Source organism: Patiria miniata, unplaced genomic scaffold (genome assembly GCF_015706575.1).
Source record: "Patiria miniata isolate m_02_andy unplaced genomic scaffold, ASM1570657v1 HiC_scaffold_20, whole genome shotgun sequence".
NCBI classification, from domain to species: domain Eukaryota; kingdom Metazoa; phylum Echinodermata; class Asteroidea; order Valvatida; family Asterinidae; genus Patiria; species Patiria miniata.
The window spans coordinates 31,243,985-31,266,894 of NW_024037059.1; the positions used below are offsets into that span (position 1 = coordinate 31,243,985).

The window sequence follows — 22,910 nt, forward strand, 5'->3', positions numbered from 1 at the left end:
AAAAAGTCCTCATCACTACAGCACTATTGCACCCATTTGGTTGTATTCTAAAAATATAAAATATTGACCTTCTTTTTTACGTGGCCATCTGCACAATAAGCCATTGCACGGGTACTCTCTTGCCTTTTGTGCCCAAGGTTGTACTTGTGGTATCCATGGCTTTAAACTTTGGTCTCCGCATTGCAAAATGGTTGTGGACAAATGTAACTCGGGTTAAAAAGGACGATTGTTGCATATTATTGAGGGTATCTGCCCCATTTGTAGTCCATACACTCAGGCTTTAAACCGTTTATTCTGCTGCGCCTTGTCGCATAGTAACAGGAGTTGTAGGTTTACTCTGTACTTTTATGTGGTGTTCCCGCGCCTGTATAGGTAACTAGTTCCTGCAACTTTTGTAAGGACAATATACACTTCTGCATTTTTGGGTGGGGATAATTATATAGCATCATTTTACAGATTATATTGAATCTTTTTTTCTATTGATTCGATGACAAACTCACCTTAGTTAAAGTGATGACTATTTGTACGTTTTAACGGGCATTAGTTTGTAATATAGTCTACCGTGTTGTTTGGTTCCACATTGTCTGTCCTTTTTTTGTGGCGAATGAAAATGCGTCGGTGACACACTGTACTTTGCCAGAAATCACACGATTACAGAATTCTGAGGGTTCATCCAGGCCTCATCAGCCAAAGCGAATTGCTATTCACCCCTAGGTGTTCGGGTGAGTCAAATTAGAGTGTAATTTGAGTGTCTTAGTGACTGTGTTTTGTGTATTTCGATGCTACTTTAATGCTAATTATAATTAGTCCTGAAAAAGTGTCTTATTTGACTAATTTCTGAAATGATTAGTAATGCAAGAAAATTAATTAGTAATGCGAGAAAATTAATTAGTAATGCGGGAAAATTAATTAGTAATGCAAGAAATTCAATTAGTAATGCAAGAAATTCAATTAGTAATGCAAGAAATGTAATTAGTAATGCAATAAATGTATTTGGTCATACCAGAATATTAATTTGTCATGCATTAACGGTGCCTCGCAATGTATTAGCTCTATTTTCGTGTTGTGTTTTGTTGTCTTCATCGTCGCTCACCCTAACATTTCCTTAAAATTAACTGCCCTCATAAGTCAAATCTACAACTTTCCGGTTCGTTTAAATATCACTATAGTAGTTGGGCGAGTATAACCTTTTTGGGAACGGTGCACGGTAAATACACAATCGCATTTAGCACAGAATTTACTCCACTGCGTAGCCATAGAATACTGGTGTGACCGTGTATACTTTACATAGCGGTCTGTTTAGGCCTAAACCTTACTTTAGAGCACATTAAATATTCAATCGAGTCTAGGTATAGACTTTTATACTGGCTAGTAAAATCACAGTGATTCAGACGACATTTCTCATCTGCAAATATTAAGTAATATTTTGATTATGCTTACCTATAATCGAAAATCAGCTGCGCACGTACATGTACGTCGAGCGGCGATATAATAACGGCTAGAAAATGGCGTCGGTGCAGCGTCACGTACAAACACACACCGAACGTAAGTAGTCAAACAATTTGTCGGCATATTTTGGCGGGCTCGCTCTGTAATTAGTCGGGTTGTAGAAATTTAGTCATTGAATTTGTCACGTCAAAAAATACTTCGTCTAATCTGATTTACATGAGTATGCAGATTAGTCATTTTGACGTTCGGAGTATTAGTCCGTCAATGAAATTAGTCTTTCACTGATTTTAATTTGTCCAGCAATTGATACGATTCGTATTGCATGGACTTAGATTGGGCATGCCCCTTAAATAATTCATGCCCCCTTAAATTGTCATCAGGCTAATCATTTGCATTACTAATTCTTTTCCCGGTATTTAACGACTTTTTTCACAGCGAGTGCATTATTATTAAGGTATGGGAGAGCAAACGTTTTCGGATTCCTACATTAAAGGGACACTAGGTCCTGGAACAGCCCAATGGACCGATCTAGTAAGCACCGCCCCATGGTAGTCTGACCAATCACAGCCGTGATTTATGTCCGACGTGCGTGCACAAAAGTCCGACATGCGTGCACGCGCGTATGATGCGCGCGGCAGAAAATTGCAGTTTAGCATTGGAGAGGAGCACGTGTTAAAGCTATAGTCCATCATTTGCAGCTATCCGAAAAGTAGCTGGCGTAATTATTGTTGAAAAACATACTTGGTTGAAAGATAGTAAGGGTACTAAGCTCCCTGTGAAATTATTCTTTCTGGCAAGCTGTCATTTTGAAGTAATCAACGAAAGAAGGCCTTTACAACAGTGCTTCTTAAGACGCACCGTAGGAAAATTTAAATAAGTAGTTCGTTTTGTCATTCGGCGATGCGCGCGCATGCGTTGATACGACGCACACGCGCGCGCGGTTGCTATAATTCGTCGGATCAGTGCGCGACATTGCGTAGCTGCAATGGGCTCAGTGAGATCGTGTCCCGGACGCTGAATTCAGGGCCAATTAAAAACATGATTCAGCAACTTTTGATTTGAAATTGAGATCCTATAATGCTGTTTTTCTCGAAATATACACCTGAAGCTGAGCTGAAACTTCATCAGGTCAGTTGTTCAGCACCCTTCTTTAAATTTTGAGCACTTTTGTTGCTTCAAGCGAACAAAATTCAGAAATTACAAATGATGGACTATACCTTTAAACTATAGTCATGCTTTATCCAAACTCAAGTGAATTATCGTTTTCATAAAAAAAAATCATACTTGGCAAAGTTATTTATATGCTTGCCAGGAATTGTACGCACTTTTTCATTCGATCTTACAATAGGGGCATAAGTTCATACCTTTCCCCTAAAGGTTTTTTTTATTTAAAAGTTTCAATGACGTTGCTAGCATTCTGAACTCAACGTTAACACATAGCAAGGTTCATGCCGCGGTTACACACACACACACACACCCACACCCACACCCACCCAGACTTGTTTCACATACCTAGTGTGGACTTTCCTTTCTTTTCGTGTAGTTAAGGAACACCAGTGGAAAAACTCATTTTTCTCAAACTGTGAAAACTCTTACAACCCAATTTTTTTTCAATGATTCCCTTTAGTGTTTCTCTTCATTCTGCTACAGATAAACCTAACCCAAAAATGCCTCTAAACCTGTTTTCCAGAAATGGGGAAACACTGTGTGGACGTGGGCAAGTCCACACTTCGTCGCTGCTACCTACATTATGTGGACGTCTTTTGTTCGGAAGTCCACACTGCGTATGTAAGACAAGCTCACATCCCCAAACTAAAAGGAATGGAACCGGCTTGCATTGAAACTAGTCATGATGCTTTACGCCAATTCCAGTGTATTTTCGTTTTGATATAAGAGCTATTCATGCTTTACCCTCTGCAAGTTTTTCTCATAAAAATAATATTAATAATAACCGGCATTTAAGAACGCTCTTATTAGTAAACTAAATCACAGCGCTAACAGTATTATTATTGACCCTGAACACTGGGCCAATTAAACATTCCAAATACCATCTCAGCTCCCTGGGGAGTATACAGCTCGATGCTGCCTGTTAGGCGCAGAGAAGCTAATTTAATCACAAAAACCATCTCTGCCCTCACAGGTACCCATTTACTCCTGGGTTGGGAGAAGCAATGAGTGACAAAGTGCCTTGTCGAAGGGCACACGCACCATAACCCCGGGCTGGACTCGAACCCACAACCCGCAGAATTACCCGCAGACAGCGAATCCAATGCCCTTAACCGCGAGGCCACGGTAAAATATCCTCGTCTCGCCCCAAACTTGTCATCTACCGATCATAAAGATGCATTTGGTCCTTTAGTCTTTTATATTTGCCATTCCATGTATCAAACAAATAACACTGCAAATATAACTGAAACTACATCGTTTGTTGAGTTAGAACCATTTTATTGGCTAGTTAAGTTCTGAATATTTTATGAACAGAAAAACATCCGTTTCCATTGGAAACATTTGTTTGAGTTGAAAGAAAAGCTCCTTTTGGGTTGTATAAGTTTCAGTATACGTTTCATTTACAATGATGACGTCATCAGTTAAAATGTCAAAACTTAATATTGATTTAGTTCAGACAGGATAAACGTTCGTCATACGGTGCAAACAACTTTTGAAAATATGGAAATTATAATGAATATTTAAGTGTTTGTTTTCATAAGACTTACAAAGAGCATTTATGAATAATTTGGTAAAACTGTGAGGAATGCTTTTTATATCAAAGTTTCCTCTATCTTTGACGTCCTTTCAAGTAATGACGTCATCGTGGCACTTTTGTGCTTGACATTCCTCACTGATCATTTATATAAAAAATGTTTCTTGTTTCAAGTAAAATTCAATTTTCACTTCTGATAAAACCGGAAGTAAAGGTCAAACGACTAGGTGCCTGGCAAGTCAAAATATTGCCATAGACACTGTCTAACTGATCACATAACAGTCAGTTGCCGTGTCACGCGTAGCTGCTCTATTTTCTCGTCGACACAACTGACAGCAACGCGAGGCTAGCGAACGATGGCCGTAAAAAGGGCTTCAAAAAAATCGCAATTTTCATGCCAAACCACAACCAATCCACACCAACAAAGCTGTTTTAGGCAGTTAAAGACCTAACACATACATCTATCAAGGTCTTTTTCCCCCCGAAAAGGATTTCGATGCATTCTGACGGTATTATTACACGGACAAATCGACTAAAAAATTGCGTGATGAAATTTCCGTTTTTTTTCCGACGAAAGTCTCCCAAATGTTGAGGTTATCAAAGGAAAGAATGAACTCTTCATCTACAAAATATCTCGTGAACGTAATGTTTATATCTTAAGAATTCGATGTACACCTAATGTTTCCAACAACTTCCATTTTTCACAAAGCGAAAAGATCGTCGCCATTGTGAAAGCATAGGGGTGCAGACCAGTAAATCGGTCCGAAATTGCCTGCGCCGGCCAAATCACGATTTGCATGCCCTCAAAATCTTCGGTATTTGAGCATGCTGTGGGCCATGAACTTGAGGGTTTGTAAAAAATATGGGTGGAAACCGTGCACAGGACTGGGAGCTTGCAGTTCTGTGTAATTTTGATGTAATTTGGACCCTAAAAGCGCTCTACTTTGCAATGGAGTGTAGGCATCGTTTTTCAAAATGGCGATGGGCTTCAGGACTATTTTCAGGGGAAATCATCTTCAGATGGAAATTTCTCCTAAAAGTCATCAGTTGACCCCCCGAAAATTGAAAAGAAAATGAAAGATGATGAAATAAGCTTTAATTTGATGTGTGTCTCGAACACCTTGGAGAGTTCTGAGTATTTTTCCCGAATTTTTGAAGTGGGAGCATTTACCATTGGGGTCTATGGAAGTTTATTTACTGGTCTGCTACCATAGAGCAAGGAACCCAGACACGGTATGACCTTGTGACCCCATACGCCCACTGATTGGTCGAGCTCCAGATGGCCTACTTAATATTCATAATCAATCACCGCGCGTGCTTTTCACATTTTTTTAGGCCTACGTACGCCCGTACATTTACACGCTGTAAGTTTTGAGTTTTCTTTGACAATTAACATTAAAAACAGAAATTGAACTTTCACAATATGCTCTTTGTTATAGCTTGCTGATTGTCACTCAAAAAGCTCACCATTCGCCCTTCAACAGCACGCCCCGTTGGCGGCGTTGCCCACAATTTCAGTCGCTGCAGCGTCCAGCACGAGGTTAAGACTTAACCGAACTACTCGCTGTCTGATGCTCTCTCCACTGTGCGTCTGACAATGACAATGACAATGACAATGACAATGAATTTTATTTCCCTGTACGGCCTCTGCTGAGGCAAAAGAGAACTTAAAAATTACAATTTAAAAGGATATTTAACAAAATTACAGTACACAGTTACAAAAATAAAAATAGTTTCTGCAGACAAACTAACTGAACATCGGACTAACGCACTATACCCTACGCGCGCGACGTCGGGAAACCAGGCGGGATAAGGTATACTCACACCAGTCCACCGACTATTTTGACATAGTAGTCAAAGATGACGTTGCGAGCTTTAAAATGCCTTTTGCCTTTTTTTCGAGGTAAATCTTTCGTTCCAGATTGGTATGCATGACTTTAAAGACCAACTATTAAGGGGCTTGAATTTCCTTTCGTGGTAACAACTGACAGGGTTACCCACCATCTCCCCAGACTGTAAACCATAAAATACTCGTTGTCTTAGTTCAATGTAGCCACTTTAAAATTGACTTTTATCAACCCTCAGATACAAAATCTCCTTGCTTTCTTTTGTGCTCTGAAACTTTTTTCCATGATGCGGAAACTATTTTCCATGTTACAGCGCCCTCATTTCCTCAATATTATGACCTATAGTTCTTTAAATGTAAATTTCTTCCTGCTTTTCTTGACAGCTCCTTTGGCAGGTTTTCTTGGTAGACGATTTGGATCGGGAAACGTTATCATGGTATGCGGTACGATGATTGGCTTTGCTTTCATTGCTGGATCCTTTGCATCAAGAGCGATTCAACTGTCCTTGATTCTTATACTTTTAGCAGGTAGGAAAACAGAGCTTTTTTTTCCCTTTGATACAACAAAGGGTCATCAAATTTCAACATTTTCATTGTTTAGAAATCTCATAATTTGCCTTAATATTTTTATTTGTAAGGGTTTACCACTTCGAGTGCCTGTAGTGCTTGCTAAAGAGGCTATTGGCCGATGCTATAACAAGAACCTTGCAAAGGCTACCGGTATCGCGCGGACGGGTACTTCCATTGGACTGGTCGTGGCTGCGCCTCTCATCCAGATATCTCTTGACACATACGGGTGGAGGGGAACCATGCTGCTGATAGGCGGCATCTCAATGCAAGTCGTTCCTTGTGGTGCCCTCATGAGGAAAATTAGAACAACACCGAGCAACAGTTATCGGGAACTTCCACAGAACGAGCAAGCCTCGGAAGATATATCTCCTCCCTCTACTTGTACCTCATGTTGGATGAAAGTCTCCAAGAATTTTAATTTGTCCCTGCTTCGAAGTTATCGGTATTGGTCAGTGATTACCGTGTGCATTTGTTTCTGTTTTGCTTACGACATGTGGTTGGTCTATTTTGTGTCACAAGCTCAATCAAAGGGGTTTTCCTTAGAGGACGGAGCAGTTTTCGTCACCGTAGCGGGCGTGGGGAACCTGCTAGCGAACCTGTTGCAGGGCTTCATCATAGACGCAGGGATACTACCCTGCTGGAGCCTAATGGTCATATGCAGCATCGTTAGCTCGTGTGCGTTCTTTGTAACGCCTTGACTGGCCGGGTATTGGACAATGATGTTGACGGCATCGCTGGTGGTCATTTGCGATGGTCTCCTGTCCTGTCTGCATGATATTCTCACCAAGCAGGTACTTGGAGTAGAGTTACTGGCTGATGCCTATGGATGGATGGAAATCAAAGCTACTGTGATAAGGTTTTTGGGGTTTTTGGTTGATTGAATAATGGATTACACACGATGTTGGTCGTACAGCGACTTTATTCTAACAATCGAACAACTAGACTACCGTAATTACAAGAGAGAATTCGGAGACATGTGTCTCGTTTGATGGTTGAAAGAAGAGTGAGCGAAGAAAGTAATAAAGGAGAGTGAGTGAAGAATCTAATAAGTAAGGTGGGGCTGACTATCCAATTTAAAAGCAATAAAAACTAGAGACCAAAGGAATGTACTAATGGACTTTGTGGCTAGGTGATAAAATGTGGTAAGAGGGACAAAGTAATAAAAGTGGGGCTTGGCTCAGTAATAGTAATCAATCAATTAGGGAGATTGATACCATAGGGTCATAACTTTTACTGTTGCTGGACTGTTGCTGGGGGCAATGTACGAGGGGTTAAAAGTTCACAAATTAAGCTATAACTATATGGAAGAAAACGCTACAGGTTCACCTTAGGCTTCATTCCTGGTAAATAAATAAACAAATGCTGTCGATGAACCTTTGCACCTTGAGGTTTAAAGATAGTCTGTCATATCCAAACGATAACAATCAATATTGTCACAAGTATAGTTGGGACCACCCCATTCATAGGATTTAAAATGTGTTCCAAAATATCAAGTCTTTTCCAAGAGTAACTTAACTGAATCATTTAGTTATCAAGATTCCCCAAGATTTACTCTTCGATCGCTGCTTTTATTTTGTGTACAAAAGCCTAGAGACAAAAAACCGTCAGTGCACGTTTTCAGGAAGTAGTTTTCCTATCTATAAAACCTCAGTGACCATTTAACACTTTTCCATTCACTCTCTTTCCTACCGATAGACAGTTACTCATGTTCTTATTTGCTCTGTGTTTTCCCAGGTTGGATTTATGACACATCTGGAAGTTACAACGCTGCATTCGTTTTCTTAGGCTGTGTGCAGTTTGCCCTTGTGATCCCGCTGGTTGCTCTCAAATACTTCCGATGCGTCCAATGAGTGCTTCAACTGTTCTTTTCACTGTCTGTCATACTCCAAGATACTTTCGTCCTTCACTGACATGACCAACAGCCCTATTGTACGTATGTAAACTGGTTGTTAGCCAGGTATTCACCAGCCTTGTAAGGAGTTGAAAGCCTCTTGAGTTTATGGAAAACAATTCTTAATAGACCGTTGGCCATGTAATGTCATCGACAGGCGACCGCTAGGAGAGTTTTGCATGCTGATTGTTCCTGCATCTTTGTTTGTATGCACTCATTACCTGTATTCCAGGGCCCCCAGGGAGAACAGTTCATATGACAACTGATGGGGCTAGCCTGGTAAAATAACACGAAATAAATAATAAATAAATAAATGTCTAAATGTAATCTCATGATTGGCATAGATTGGCACGTTATTAGATTACAATAGAGTATTGGAGGGTAATGTTAAACGTAGAATATTGAGCAGTGGGTGAGGCCATGGTATAGATTTAGAGTTCAATAGGGCTAGCTGGTTGTAGAGTGCGGTATTATCAACATTATTAAAATAGAATTGTATTCATTCCAGTCCAAGAAAGGAGACGTATGGGAAACTTCAAGTTTGCAACAGCAAATGTTGTGAAATGTGTGTTTATTACAAAAGTGGCAAATTGAAAGAGCTGCAGAATATAAGTAGTATGACGCTGCATGAATTATTAAAATTGTAATACTTTGATAAAATGGAGTTAGAATAGATGGGACGGGACAGAGTTTATTACGTTGTTCTCAGTCGAGAGCATCGGGAATAATATTGGCCCTTTGTTATTAAATTATTTCTTCAGACAAATCGAACGAATTTTTGGCTGCCAGACAATAGTTCGTATGAACAAGCATTTGTTTTGCTACTTCAAAAAACATTTACTCGCATCTTTATGAATAAAAATGAAACAAATGCTTTTACTTGAAATTAGTTGCTAAAACTGAAAGGATTTACTTTTTTTTAAGCTTTTGCTACATTAAACGTGTTTGCTTTATTTGAAAAGGAGTAAATGCTTCAGATTTTAAGTATTTACTGGTCATTTTTCAAGGTTGGGTAGGGGCTAACTTGAAAATATAAAGCAAATACTTCTGCGCAACAATTGCTGCATTTATGAGCGTAAAATTAAAAACCCATGTTCGTAAAGTAATAATGATATCATACACTATATTTCCAATAACATTCATCAGAGATTTGTACACTTTATATTATTAATGTCACTACCAGAGGAAACGATAAATTCGCCTTTAAAAGATCTGGGAAGCGTAGAAGGATTATTAGGAGAAATGTTTATTCAACGGCAATCAGGGGACAGAAGGAACTTGAACAAGTTCAAGAAAATACACCCAAAGATGTTTGTGCAAGTAAAGGCATAAACCTATTTGTACAAGCCACGATAAAACCAAAACAACCAAACCAAAATTGTATCAATGTGAGTACGTCTGGAATTGTATACAATGGGAAAGACACAGGTGCGCCTGTCTGGAAATGTAGCAATTTTGGAACGCGCGCTCTTTGTGATCTCTAGCGCTCAGCGTGGGAACGTGCGCTGGCTAGCGCACAATTGCCACGTGACAAGCGGGTGAACAACCGCTAGTAAACAATCTGCCACTTGTTCCAAGAAGTTTCTCTGTTCGTAGGCTCTCGATATCGCTCTGCAAAATATTCGCTGCAATAAAGGCTGTAGTTGCTCTGAAGAGGAATATTGCTTGAATTCGTTCAGCGGCCTATGGGAGACTGAATTGACGGGAACCGGCCAAGTCAAATTGCGCTGATACCAGCATCGTCAACGGGAGAGATGGGGAAACGAAAAGCAGCCAAACCGAAAGAAGCACCGAAAGCGAAAAGAGGTCGACCTCGAAATAAGACAGCGACACCGGCCACACAGGCAACTGGCCCAGGCACGAGCACACCGACTGACGCTCCAGCACCCTCAGCTCATCAGCTATTGGCTGACGGATCACAGCCACCAAGCCAGCCAAGCGCCATCGGTGGACAGTAGTGCCAGCAGCAGGCACCAACCCTTCAGCAGCCACTACAAATACAGCCTGGAGGTCTTACTGCACCGGGGGTCGTATACTCATCGGTTCCACAAGCAGCTCAGCAACAGGAGGTGCAGTACATGCAGGCAACAGGAGTGGCCACGACACAGAGACCGGGTGAGCTCCAAACGACTTCAGTAAACCCCATACATAAAACTACCTCAGCCCAAATTGGTTCTCCAGCCGCATCCTTTCCCTCCCTCGTTCCGAGTCCAACCGCCCTACTAAGCGCAATACCTGCCGTGATCGAGCCCCTAAAGTCTCAAGCGGCGGCTGCGCTGGGGACCTCTCCCCTATCACCCCAAGGTGAAATACTTTGGGGCATCGGTATCACAAAGCATCAAGGAAAAAATAGGGAAGGGGGAATATGTAAACCTCAGTACACTAGTAAAAAAAACCAGGGGCAACAGCGCCCAGCCCCGCGTTAGACGAGCTTAAACTAGTCCAAGTTGGCCAACAATTAAAGCTTAAATCCGCCACACCGACGAAAAATAAGATTTACTCCATAGAAGTATGGACCGATGCGTTTCTCGTGTATGCAGCTATGTACCTGCACACTAACCCAGGGTGCGCACAAGAAATATTAAAGTACTGCCATACTATTTGCTCAGCGGCGACGCGATACTCCGGATATGGGTGGCGAGAGTACGATATTGAATTCAGATCGAAGCAGGTAGGGCAGAGCAAGCCGTGGGCAGCTATCGATGGAGAACTATGGTTAATTCATGTAGTTGGGGGCGGGCCATTGCGATCTACGGGCACTAGCTCAACGCAGCAAACATTCCAGCAAACATTCCCGGTGCCGGTATCTGCTATGAAGCCAACTTTGGCCTCGGGAAATGTACCAGGCCCAACTGCCGCTACATTCACAAATGCATTGCATGTGGAGCAACTGACCATGGGAAAGTCACATGTCCAAAACTTCACTCCACTACAGGTAGCCGCGTCCCAAAAACGAAACAGTAAATTGTTAGATGTCGTTGACTGCCCACGAAATACAATATCCCTGTCAACTTTAGCTCCGACCCCGATAATAGTTCCTAACCTAATAAGCATGCTTGAAAATTACCCCGATAAAGAAGCAGCGCAATTATTGAAAACAGGATTCACTAAGGGTTTCAGTCTCGAATACGCAGGACCCCGCAGCCAGTAGACTTACCTAACCTGAAGTCGGTTGAAATCAATGCAAAAATCGCACTAGAAAAAGTAACAAAAGAAGTCCGGTTAGGTCGCTACAATCTCATGCCTTTCACTGGATCGGGAGTTCAAAGCAGTGTGCCGGTTTCTGCGAGTCCCCCTTGCAGTCGAGAAAGGTGAAGGACCAACAACAAAACTCACATTTCTGGGCCTAGAAATCGACTCACAGCTAAATGCAAGTACGAATTATTAAGGACAAACTAGTAGAGACACAGCACAAAATACGTAAGGTGCTCGCGAGACGGTCGTTTTGCCGCAAGGAGATACAGTCCATGGTAGGACTCTTAAATTTTCTATGTAGGGCAGTAAAACCAAGTAGGGCATTTCTACGCCGAATCACGGACATGACAAAAAGCAACTCAGAAACAGGCCAACCAATCACCCTAAGCGAAGGCGCTATCCTGGATTTGACAATGTGGCAATCATTCCTTGAATACTATAATTGGGTTTCAATAATAAACGATCAATACGCAGTCATGCTGCGGATACACGGCAATGGTATCGAAAACATGTGCCCTGTTCAGGCTATGGAAAAATATCTTGTACGCAGGCCAGCTGCCAAAGGCCCCCTCTTCTGCCACGCAAATGGGGCGCCATTAACACAGTACCAATTCGGGGCGGTACTAAGAAGGGTCTTACACCACGCTGGAGTCCCCCCACTACAGCACGGGACGCACTCATTCCGAATAGGCGCAGCGACAACTGCGGCGTTAATACATCCGCAAATAGAGCATACAACTAAGATAGCAAAACTGGCTCAAAAATCCTGTGTATTCCTTCCAGCTAATTGCAGAGGAAATGTCTGGGTGGTCGGCGACAGTCTCGTTCGGAGAGCAAATGAGAGAGCCAGCTCCACAGGAAAGCAGAATTTGGGACTGTCTCAATCAGTAGTGACATGGATGGGAAAAGGCGGAGCAACTCTCCAGGACTTTCCGAGCGAGCTCCAACGACGAACGCGTCGTAGTTTGCCCCCAGATATGATTATAATTCACTTAGGGTCGAACGACTTGGGTAAATGTCCTGCCAAAGAATGCCGCCAAGCGATCGAAACAGCAATTAGATCCTCAAGGGAGATGTTTCCACAGGCGCATCTCACTTGGTCGGCAATATTACCAAGGTTGTTTTATTATGGATATGAGCGTTGCACGTCACAAGTAAAGATAGAGAATGTCCGCAAATCGTTGAATAAGTACGCCAAAAGAAGAGTACTGCGGATCGCTAATGCATCCTTTATCAGCCATAGTTTCGCCACTCACGAACACAGGTACTTCAGGCGCGACGGTGTCCATCTATCAGATGCCGGTTCAGATATACTCATTGGTGATTTCATGTTGGCTGTGCAGTCCGCAGGATTCCTGTAAGATAATTGGCGCACTTGTCCAGCGAAGCCGCAACCTCAGTACCTTGTAACCTCGCACAATCAAAAAATGGGCCCAAAAAAAAAAAATTGTTGGAGTCAATTTTTGGGGTTGTTTTTTCCTCTGTGCCAGGGCTTGGTCAGGTGGTCACGAAAGTTGACCAGTGACCTTCGCCAGGCCTTGTCACGGGGTGCCCCGGGACGCCGGAGACCCCGGGGACCACGGGGCTCTCGGCCTCGGCGGAGTAACCATCCGCCGAATGGGGCGGCTGACCCAACCTCTCTCAGTCCCGGGAATAACCAGGGTAATACTCGGGGAACTACTTTTGCATGGGTTCATATATAATAAGCCCCCGATCGGGGGAAAAGACCTGTTTGTTGCTTGAATTTACAAGTTTGCAGTTTACTCCTTTGAGTTCGAGACCAGTTATATATATATGTGTTTAGAACAAGCTATTGCTTGACAAGCATTATAATGAGAGACATGCTATCTAATTTGTGATCATGATTTAGGATGTAAGTTGCTAATGATTATGAACAAATTGATTGGATGGACATGATCATGATTTAGGATGTACATGTAAGTTGATAATGATTATGGATAAATTAATTGGATGTACAATTAAGGCGCCCGACAGGGAGAAATAAAGAGCTTGGAGGCAAGGGCAAAAAATTCTTGGATCGTGTGTCTTTGTACAAATAAGAGATTATTGTTGTTTACAATAATTATGTCCACGTCAAAACATTTCTTGCAAATAATTTTGGGAATTTCCTTGAACTTGTTTAAGTTTCGCACGTTAGGCAACCCTTCACCTACTTGTTAGCCCAATTTACGAACGCCTCGTTTTGTTCTAGTTGGGTTTTTTTGGTTTCTGGGCTAAATATCACAATGTTATCATTGTTCACATGATTTAGCATAAGGTTTTAATAAGGTAACTGTACTAGTAAGCAACTTGGTGAATTTGAAGCTCATCAATGCTGAGGTTGGCAACACTACTTGATGATTTTTGGAGACAAGGTAAATACGCGCAACTTTAGGGCATAATGATGGATCGTTACATGACCTCATTATTATTCAGTCAATTATATGCTTTAGAAAATGTTATTCAAGTAAGAATATGCAAGTACAATCCCTAAAATACCCCTTAAAAATATATATATATATATACACTTAAATATTGGAATAAATATATTACACGCAGGTATTAACGATTTATGCAAATAAGGCACCCTTCCCAAAGGACTTTCAGGTGTCATCCCTTCTAAATATCTTCTTCGGTCACATGATGACAAGTCACATGATGAAAAATGGCAGCCGTCAATTTTGAATCATGTGACTTCCTTCGTGAATCTGTTTGATTAACATAAATATTGCGTCCAGTACAATCAGAGCGCAGCCTGCACACCTTTCGGTGTTTGATTTCGTTCGATCGCCCGGAGTCAGATGAGAAGCCAGGGTTCTCATCCTGTGCGGAGGGGGAGGGGGGGGGGGTCTTGATGTGACAGTGGAGGGGCGCCCAAGTTCATCCTTGCTCAAAGGTAGGCACTTTTTTCACCGGACACCCGGCCTCCGTTAATCAAAAAGTTGGGAAGGGGGTGGGGCTGGACAGCATCTTTCGATGGGGGCGTTGTTCTAAACCAAATTTATGGTCATTGTCAGAAAATAGGAATCGCTATACGCGTTCCACGGGACGAACAATTAAACGGCCATTCGCGAAAAAAGGGTTTCGCCAAAACTAAATTTTTTAATGTTGAAAAAAGCACTTTGTGTTAAACCCGCTAATAATGGTTTCGCGATCTTGTCCGATTGCCAAACTTCCGGTGGGGCGACTGAGGGGGGTGACAATTTTTCATGGAGGGGGCGCACGCCCCCCCCCCCCCACGCCTCCTCCAGGCCAGGCCCCCCACGCCCCCCACGCCTCCTCGTGCCCCGTGGGTACGATCTTGCAGCGCCATGTTGTTTCCCATCATGCCTTGCGCGATCGTAACCCCTGGAATTGTGTAATTTAAATGTACCAAAATACGGTACATTATAATTAGGGCTACAGTTTATCCATTTTACGTGCCGACGCCATCTTTAAAATGTTAAAAGTTGTAATTTTGAAGAATCAATCCTTTCAAACACAACGTTTGGACGTTGTGTTAATTAGCAAAGATTTGAATTAAATGTACGTACCCCTTTCGTGCCTTTACAACCACAGATACAGGGGTTTTTTTTAGCGAAAAACGCGGCTGACATAATCCATATCGTACAGGCTTCGCGACTTTTGAATCATAATTTTTTTTCCGTACGTGACGTTAAGTGCAAAGCTAAGCACGCGAGCGCGAGCACGACACATCTGGTCACACAATAGACTTTGTGATCACGCGACAGTTCGACACCCTCGTACAATCTGTTGACACATCGGACTTTGTGTCTGACCATTGTGCTGTCCATTGCCGGTTCGACTTGCGTAAACCAAGATATGTGAGGCACAAAATCACGTATCGGAAGATCACTGCGATAGACCCCACTAAATTTAAGGATGACATTGCCACATCTCCGCTCATCACATGCCCTGCAGATACGCCAGACACCTTAGTCGACCAGTACAACTCTGTACTCTGTAAACTGCTTGACTCTCACGCTCCCCCCAAAACCTGCAAAATTGTAGATAAACCAAAAATTCCTTGGTACAACAATGACATCGCAGAGGCCAAACGCAAGCGTCGTCAACTTGAACGACGCTGGCGAAAATCCAAGTTACAGACACACCGTGAGATGTTCCAATCGCAGAGAGATCTGGTAAATTCCAAATACAGGTATTACCAGACGAATTACTACTCAGAGAAAATCCAAGGCTGTGATGGTGACCAACGTGCCCTTTTCCAGGTCATTAACCATCTTCTGCACAAGAAAACAACACCCATACTCCCATCATTTTCTTCACCCTATGTGATGGCTACCCATTTTTCTGACTTTTTCGACAGCAAGATCTCAAAGATCAGAAATGACTTAGCAGAAATGGATCCCGGCATTAATCCTGCGCAGGCAGATCTTGAATTTTGCCAATCTCCCATCTTATCCTTAGCACCTGCATCAGACACGGAAGTGATGAAAATCGTCAAGAGTGCACCGACGAAGACCTGCCCTCTTGACCCAATACCGACATCGTTGGTAAAGGATCACATCAACGTGTTGATTCACCCTATAACACTGATCATCAACAAGTCACTCGCCACTGGTCACTTCCCGACATGCTTCAAGACAGCTGTCATTACACCCGTCATCAACAAGAAATCACTGGACTCTAATGATCTAAAGAACTATCGTCCAATTTCAAATTTGCCTTTTATGTCGAAGGTTGTTGAGAGAGTAGTTGCAGCCAGGTTGAATGCACATCTCATTCAACATATCCTGCGGGACAACCTCCAATCAGCGTACACTATGTTTCATAGTGTTGAGACAGCACTTGTCAAAGTTTACAACGACATAATGCTCGCTGTTGACAACAAAAGGGTTGTTCTCCTGGTTCTGCTAGATCTCTCAGCAGCCTTCGACACCGTTGACCATAAAATCCTGCTACATAGGTTACAGTATCACTTTGGGGTACAGGGATCTGCACTTTCATGGTTCAGATCATACCTCCAAGATCGATCTCAGGCTGTCAACATATCAGGAGAGTTGTCTGATCGGTCAGTTCTCCGACATGGGGTTCCGCAAGGGTCCGTATTAGGACCTCTGCTGTTCACATTATACATATCTCCTTTAGGGCGCATTGCAAGACGTCATGGCCTACACCCTCATTTTTATGCAGATGACACACAACTCTATGCCACTTTCTGTCCAAGTTCTCCTGGTGATGACACTATTACACACCGTATTCTTGAAACATCCCTGAAAGACATCCAACAGTGGATGACAGCCAATCTCCTCAAATTCAACGCAGCTAAAACACAGTACCTTGTCATATGTTCTCGGCACCTCAGACACAAAGTCAACATCTCTGACATACACATAGGAGATACACATATCGCTCCTTGCTCTGAAGCCCGCAATCTTGGTGTCATTTTTGACAAGTCAATGAACCTTGAACGACATGTCTCTTCTATATGTCAGTCCTCTTACATACATCTACGACGTATAGCAGCAGTAAGAAACTCACTTACATTCTCTGCCGCAGAACAACTCATCCATGCCTTCATATCATCCAGATTAGATTTTTGCAATAGCCTACTTGTAGGTCTACCACAACATACGATAAAACGTCTCCAACTTGTCCAGAACTCTGCCGCTCGCACACTCACAAGAACGAAATCATCTTCCCACATAACACCCATCTTGCGCAAACTTCATTGGCTACCAATCCAGTACCGCATCCATTACAAAGTTCTCCTTCTTACTTTTAAAGCTCTTCATGGCTTAGCCCCACTGTATCTGAAGGAAATGGTTCAACATCGTCAACTGAAATCAGGTCTGAGGTCGTCGTCATCCAATATACTGTTTGTTCCGAAGACTCGTTTGGCGACCTACGGAGACCGTGCATTTTCCAGCTCTGCGCCGCGTCTCTGGAACGCGTTTCCAGACGAGTTAAGGGCAATACACCAATTATCTCTCTTCACACGCCAACTAAAGACCCACCTCTTCAATCAGTTTCTTTCTCACACATAATGACCTCTACCTTCACACACACTGACTTTTCACTGACCGGCGCCTTTGAATGACTATTTTTGTCAGATACTGTGCGCCTTACAAATGCTTTGTTATTATTATTATTATGGGCGCGCCCGGCGTGCAATCTTCGAAATGCCCGCGCAGTACGCTGTGAATAGCCATTCAGTGTCATTTACGTCATCATCACAGCCAGGGGTTAGTGTAAGGAACGAGCACGCGCCCCTGGAGTCGAGGCTGGTCAACAGGAGATTTTCGATTTCACGAAGGGACGGCCATCTTTGTTACATTCTCAGCTGCGCGCGCGTAATCTAACACGCGCGCCCTTCCCTATGCAAAAGCACATAAAACAAGAAGGGCGTAAATGTGAAACAGTGAGATTTTCGATTTCACGAAGGGACGGGCATCTTTACTAATTAATTTTGGCTGATTAAACACTTTATTAATTATAATTAATGGGTTCAAATTAAAGTTTACCTATCGAAGAATAACGTCACGGTTTTCTTATTGCATAAAGTTGTTGCAAAGTAGTAGTTTTTTAAGTTTTAAAAACGGAGAAACGTCTGTTGCGATTATCTCGAAAACGGTTTTTCTTCAAAATCCACGCCACATGCCCGTCCCTTCGTGAAACCGGTGATGATTTTTATTCATACAGATGCGAGTAAATGTTCAAAAAAGTAGGAAAACAAATGCTAGTTTTGGCAGCCAAACATTCATTCGATTTGTCTGAAGAAAATAATCCAATAACGAAGGGCTAATATTTTCCCAATTGCTCTCAACTGAAAACTGCGTTATATACTTTTCGTCCTTTCCCATCTACTAACTCCATTACATCAAAGTACTACCGTTTTAATAATACATGCAACGTCATTAATACTCATAATGTGTAGCTCTTTTAATTTGCCGTTTTTGTAATAAACACACATTTCACAACATTTACCATTGCAAACTTGAAGTGTCCCATTCGTTTCCTTACTTGGACTGGAATGAATACAATTCTATTTTAATAATGTTGCTAATACCGCACTCTACAACCAGCTAACCCTATTGAACTCTAAATCTATACCATGCCCTCAACACTGCTCAGTATATATATAAAAAATAAGGCTCGGATAGTTTTTCTAGGTTTAACATTACCCTCCAATACACTATTGTAATCTAATAACGTGCCAATCTATGCCAATCATGAGATTAAATAAGATTACGTTTAGACATACATGTAATGAGTGCACAACAACAAATATACATGACCAATCGGCATGCAAAAGTCTCCTAGCGGGAGAGTTCGACTGATGACACCGTAGGAGAAGGACGTGTCCACACAGGGCTCCGTAATTCCTATTGTCAAAAATTACCCTACCGTGTGCACAGCTTACAGCATGCCACCGAAGCAACGTGGTTGGAAAAGGACCGGCCATGCGGCGCCCCCGACCCGCTCCCTGCAATATCGAGTGACGAAGAGACCGAGACCGAGACCCGTGGTGACAGAAAGGCAGACCATCATGACGAGTTCGAAGTCTTCGTTCGCTCTACTCTGTCTAAGTTACTGGAGGGCCAGCAACAGCTTGAGGTCAAATTGGCAGCTTATATAGATTTCAACAGTGAAAGGATTGCTGAGCTGGAAAAGGCCAGGGGGGCCTCGAAAAGTCCGTCGGTTCCCCGAAGTCTGAGCTAGTGGCGGTGAAAGAGCAGCTTACTAAGATGCGAGTGGACCTCAACAAGCAGGAGAGATTCGCCAGAAGAAACAACCTTCGAGTAGTTGGAGTACCCAGGTCGGTCAACGAAACGTGTTCCGAGAAGATCGAGAATATTTTCAAGACCAAGTTCGGCTTGGCTACAAATCCCCCGCGAATTGAGCGCGCCCACCGCGACGGGCAAGACCAAAATGGCTGGCCCGCTCACATCTTGGTCAAACTACTATCCTACCAAGACAAAGTGAAAGTTATGAAGGAACGCCGCCGTGCCTTGGAGGGGTCCCAGCTCTTCATCGTTGATGATCTAACTGCTGAAGACTGGCAAGAAAAGAGGCGCTGGAAAACTGAGGTAAAGGCTTTGTACGATCAAGGAACCAAGTTGCGATTCTTTGCTGGTCGGTGGAGATCGGGCAACGGACAAGTCTTCACGTTTCGTGATGAGTAACTGAGCTCAACCCACTTTGTGGGTTCATATTCATGTCATATCTAGCTCTTTTGTTTTGGGGGTAATTCAGCTGTTTTATTTTTTATAATCTTTAAAAGTGAGACCCTGTGTGGAAATGTAAGGTCATTTGTCCTTCCAGAGAGTAACAAATAACTGCGGGTAAACTCGTCGACCTAAAGTAGTGAGTTTTATTTTTCGGATCTGTTTTCTTGTTTGTCGGGTTTGGGATAAAATTAGGTTTGAGGTGGTTAACTCTGGGGGTTTTTTGGTGCAGCAATTATGTGTATTAGGTGGGTTTCCTTTGGGTTTACTAAACTATGCATAAAACTCGGGGTCATGAACTTGTGTAGCCCCATAAATGTGGCCTATTTACTGGACTGCCTCCGTAAACATAGGCCACACGTCCACATGTACAAAAATCGTGTCGACTTTGCCAAATTTTGATTTTCACATTTAGGCTTAGTTTGTAGGATTTTTTTGCTTTAGAAGCATACTCACCCACTTTATAGGCTAGTCAGAAAGTGCTGCCTTTTTCAGATGTCTAATTTTTGTGAAATTTCATGTTGAAATTTTGATACGCAAACGTGTAAAAATGAATCTGGAAATTTCACGAAAAATATACATCTGAAAAAGGCAGCACTTTCTGATTAGCCTATAAAGAGGGTGAGTATGCTTCTAAAGCAAAAAAAACCTACAAACTAAGCCTTAATGTGAAAATCTTAATTTGGCAAAGTCGACACGATTTTTGTACATGTGGATGTGTGGCCTATGTTTACGGAGGCAGTCCAGTAAATAGGCCACATTTATGGGGCTAGAACTTGTGTAATGTACATGTAGTGAAGTTTTACCTTCTCTTGTGTGGAGAGGAATTCATTACCATGGTTCGATTTGTATTATAGTGTTTTTCATTGCTTATTAATGTCCTTTCATTGCGTATCAGTGTCCAGCTTTGTCACTGTGAAATATTATGGTCTTCATTTAAGTCGCCATTTTGTACCGGGTTATACATCGGGCCAACGCCCATCCTTTTGTGTTATTTGAATATGTAAGGAATGTCTAGCTCCCACCGTTCTAACACAGTTCGCTTACGTAACTTGTCCATTGCTTCAATGAATTGTCGTGGCCTAGCCGACCACTCCAAAAGGAGAGATGTCTTGCATTTTTTTTTTTAGGTCTAAGCAGTATTCCATCTATTGTCTGCAAGACATCCATTGTTCAGACTCCATGCAAGACAGGTTAAGGGCTGAGTGGGGGCTGGACTGTTACTTCTCTTCTTATAAAAGTAATGCCAGAGGCGTGGCTATTCTTTTTAACAATACGTTCGAGTTTAAAATTCTTGGTTCCAATATTGATGTAAACGGAAATTTTTTGGCTCTTAGTCTTAGTTTGGAAACACATAATCATAATATTACGCTGATTAATTTATATGGTCCAAACAGGGATGATCCAGATTTCTACGAGAATATTAATAATATTATTTCTGAGTTTGATAACCCTCACACAATTATTTGTTGCGACTGGAATTTAGTTTTAGACGGTAATTTAGACTGTGATAATTATCTTCATGTCAACAATCCTTTAGCAAGAAACAGGGTGTTGGGTCTTTGTAGGGACCTCGACCTTATTGACCCGTGGCGTATTCAAAACCCAAACTGCAGGAGATATACTTGGAGACAGCATTCTACACTGAAACAGTCTAGGCTGGATTTCTTTTTAATATCTTCTGAACTTAGTTCCAATTTTGTTTCATCTGAAATTGAGCCAGGTTATCGGACAGACCATTCCTTGGTTGATATTTGTTTCGATTTCAATCAGATCGAGAGGGGACCAGGTTATTGGAAATTTAACAATTCGCTTCTTGCAGATAAAACTTATGTTGACCAGGTGAAAAAAGTTATTACTGATGTTGTAGAAACTTACGCAGCTTTGCCTTATTTACGCTCGAATTTACACACCATTCACCCCAGAGATATTCATTTTATTATTAATGATCAACTTTTTTTGAAATGCTATTAATGGCGATTAGAACTAAAACAATTTCTTTTGCAGCCTGGAAGAAAAAGAGTGCTTGCAGAGATGAATCTCGTCTCGAAAACGAAATTAAAGATTTGTCTAATAAGGTTGCTCAAGGTGATGATAGTCTGTTGGGTACATTGAAGTCTAAACAAACTAGCCTTGTTAATCTTCGTAAGACTAAATTGGATGGTGTAATGATTAGATCTAGAACAAGGTGGATGGAACACGGTGAAAAACCATCCAAATACTTCCTTAATATGGAGAAACGTAATTGTATTAACAAGACTTTTAATCGTGTTATGAATGATGATGGTACCGAATTAAAATCCTCTAGGGATATTATACAAGAGGCACGTTATTTTTATAAAAAACTGTACTCGTCTTCAGAAGGGGAAACAACAGTTAATTTACAATCTATTTTTGAGAATTCTGACTCTCCAGTTCTTTCAAATATGGTACGTGATAGCATAGAGGGCCCCCTGTCCCATCGAGAAATATTAAATGTTTTGAAGAACACAAAAAATGGCAAGTCCCCTGGCTCAGATGGTTTTAGTTTTGAATTTTACAAGGTTTTTTTCAACGATTTATCGTGGTATTTATTATGGTCCCTCAATTTTGGTTATGAAACCGGTGAACTTTCTGTTACTCAGCAGTACGGTATTATTACTTCGTTGCCTAAAGGGGATAAACCTCGTCAATTTTTAAAGAACTGGAGACCGATCTCACTATTAAACACTTCGTACAAATTAGCTTCTGGATGTATAGCAGAGAGACTTAAAACATGCCTCTCCTCTCTTATTCATGAAAATCAAAAGGGTTTCTTGCAAGGGCGTTATATTGGTGAGAATATTCGTTTAATGTATGATTTGCTTAATTATACAGAAAAACATAAGATTCCTGGTATGTTTTTATTGATTGACTTTGAGAAAGCTTTTGATTCTGTTTCGCATGTTTTTTTACTCAAAATTTTGAACCAGTTTAATTTTGGTCCTTCTATACAGAAATGGTTTCGGGTTTTTTACAGTGGAGCGACAGCTTCGGTGTTAGTAAATGGATTCTTATCGGAATCATTTAAAATAGGGCGTGGCTGTCGAC

At 41.9% G+C, this 22,910-nt stretch overlaps 1 protein-coding gene and 1 pseudogene across 1 annotated transcript; both read left to right on the forward strand.

The window, feature by feature from the left end:
* Nucleotides 1-4,506: 4,506 nt before the first annotated feature.
* Nucleotides 4,507-10,596, forward strand: LOC119728035 (annotated as a pseudogene).
* A 1,532-nt stretch (nucleotides 10,597-12,128) lies between these two features.
* LOC119728036 lies at nucleotides 12,129-13,013 on the forward strand. The gene has a single exon (XM_038200116.1). The coding sequence runs from the start codon at nucleotides 12,129-12,131 to the stop codon at nucleotides 13,011-13,013; it is 885 nt and encodes a 294-aa protein (XP_038056044.1).
* Nucleotides 13,014-22,910: the final 9,897 nt, after the last annotated feature.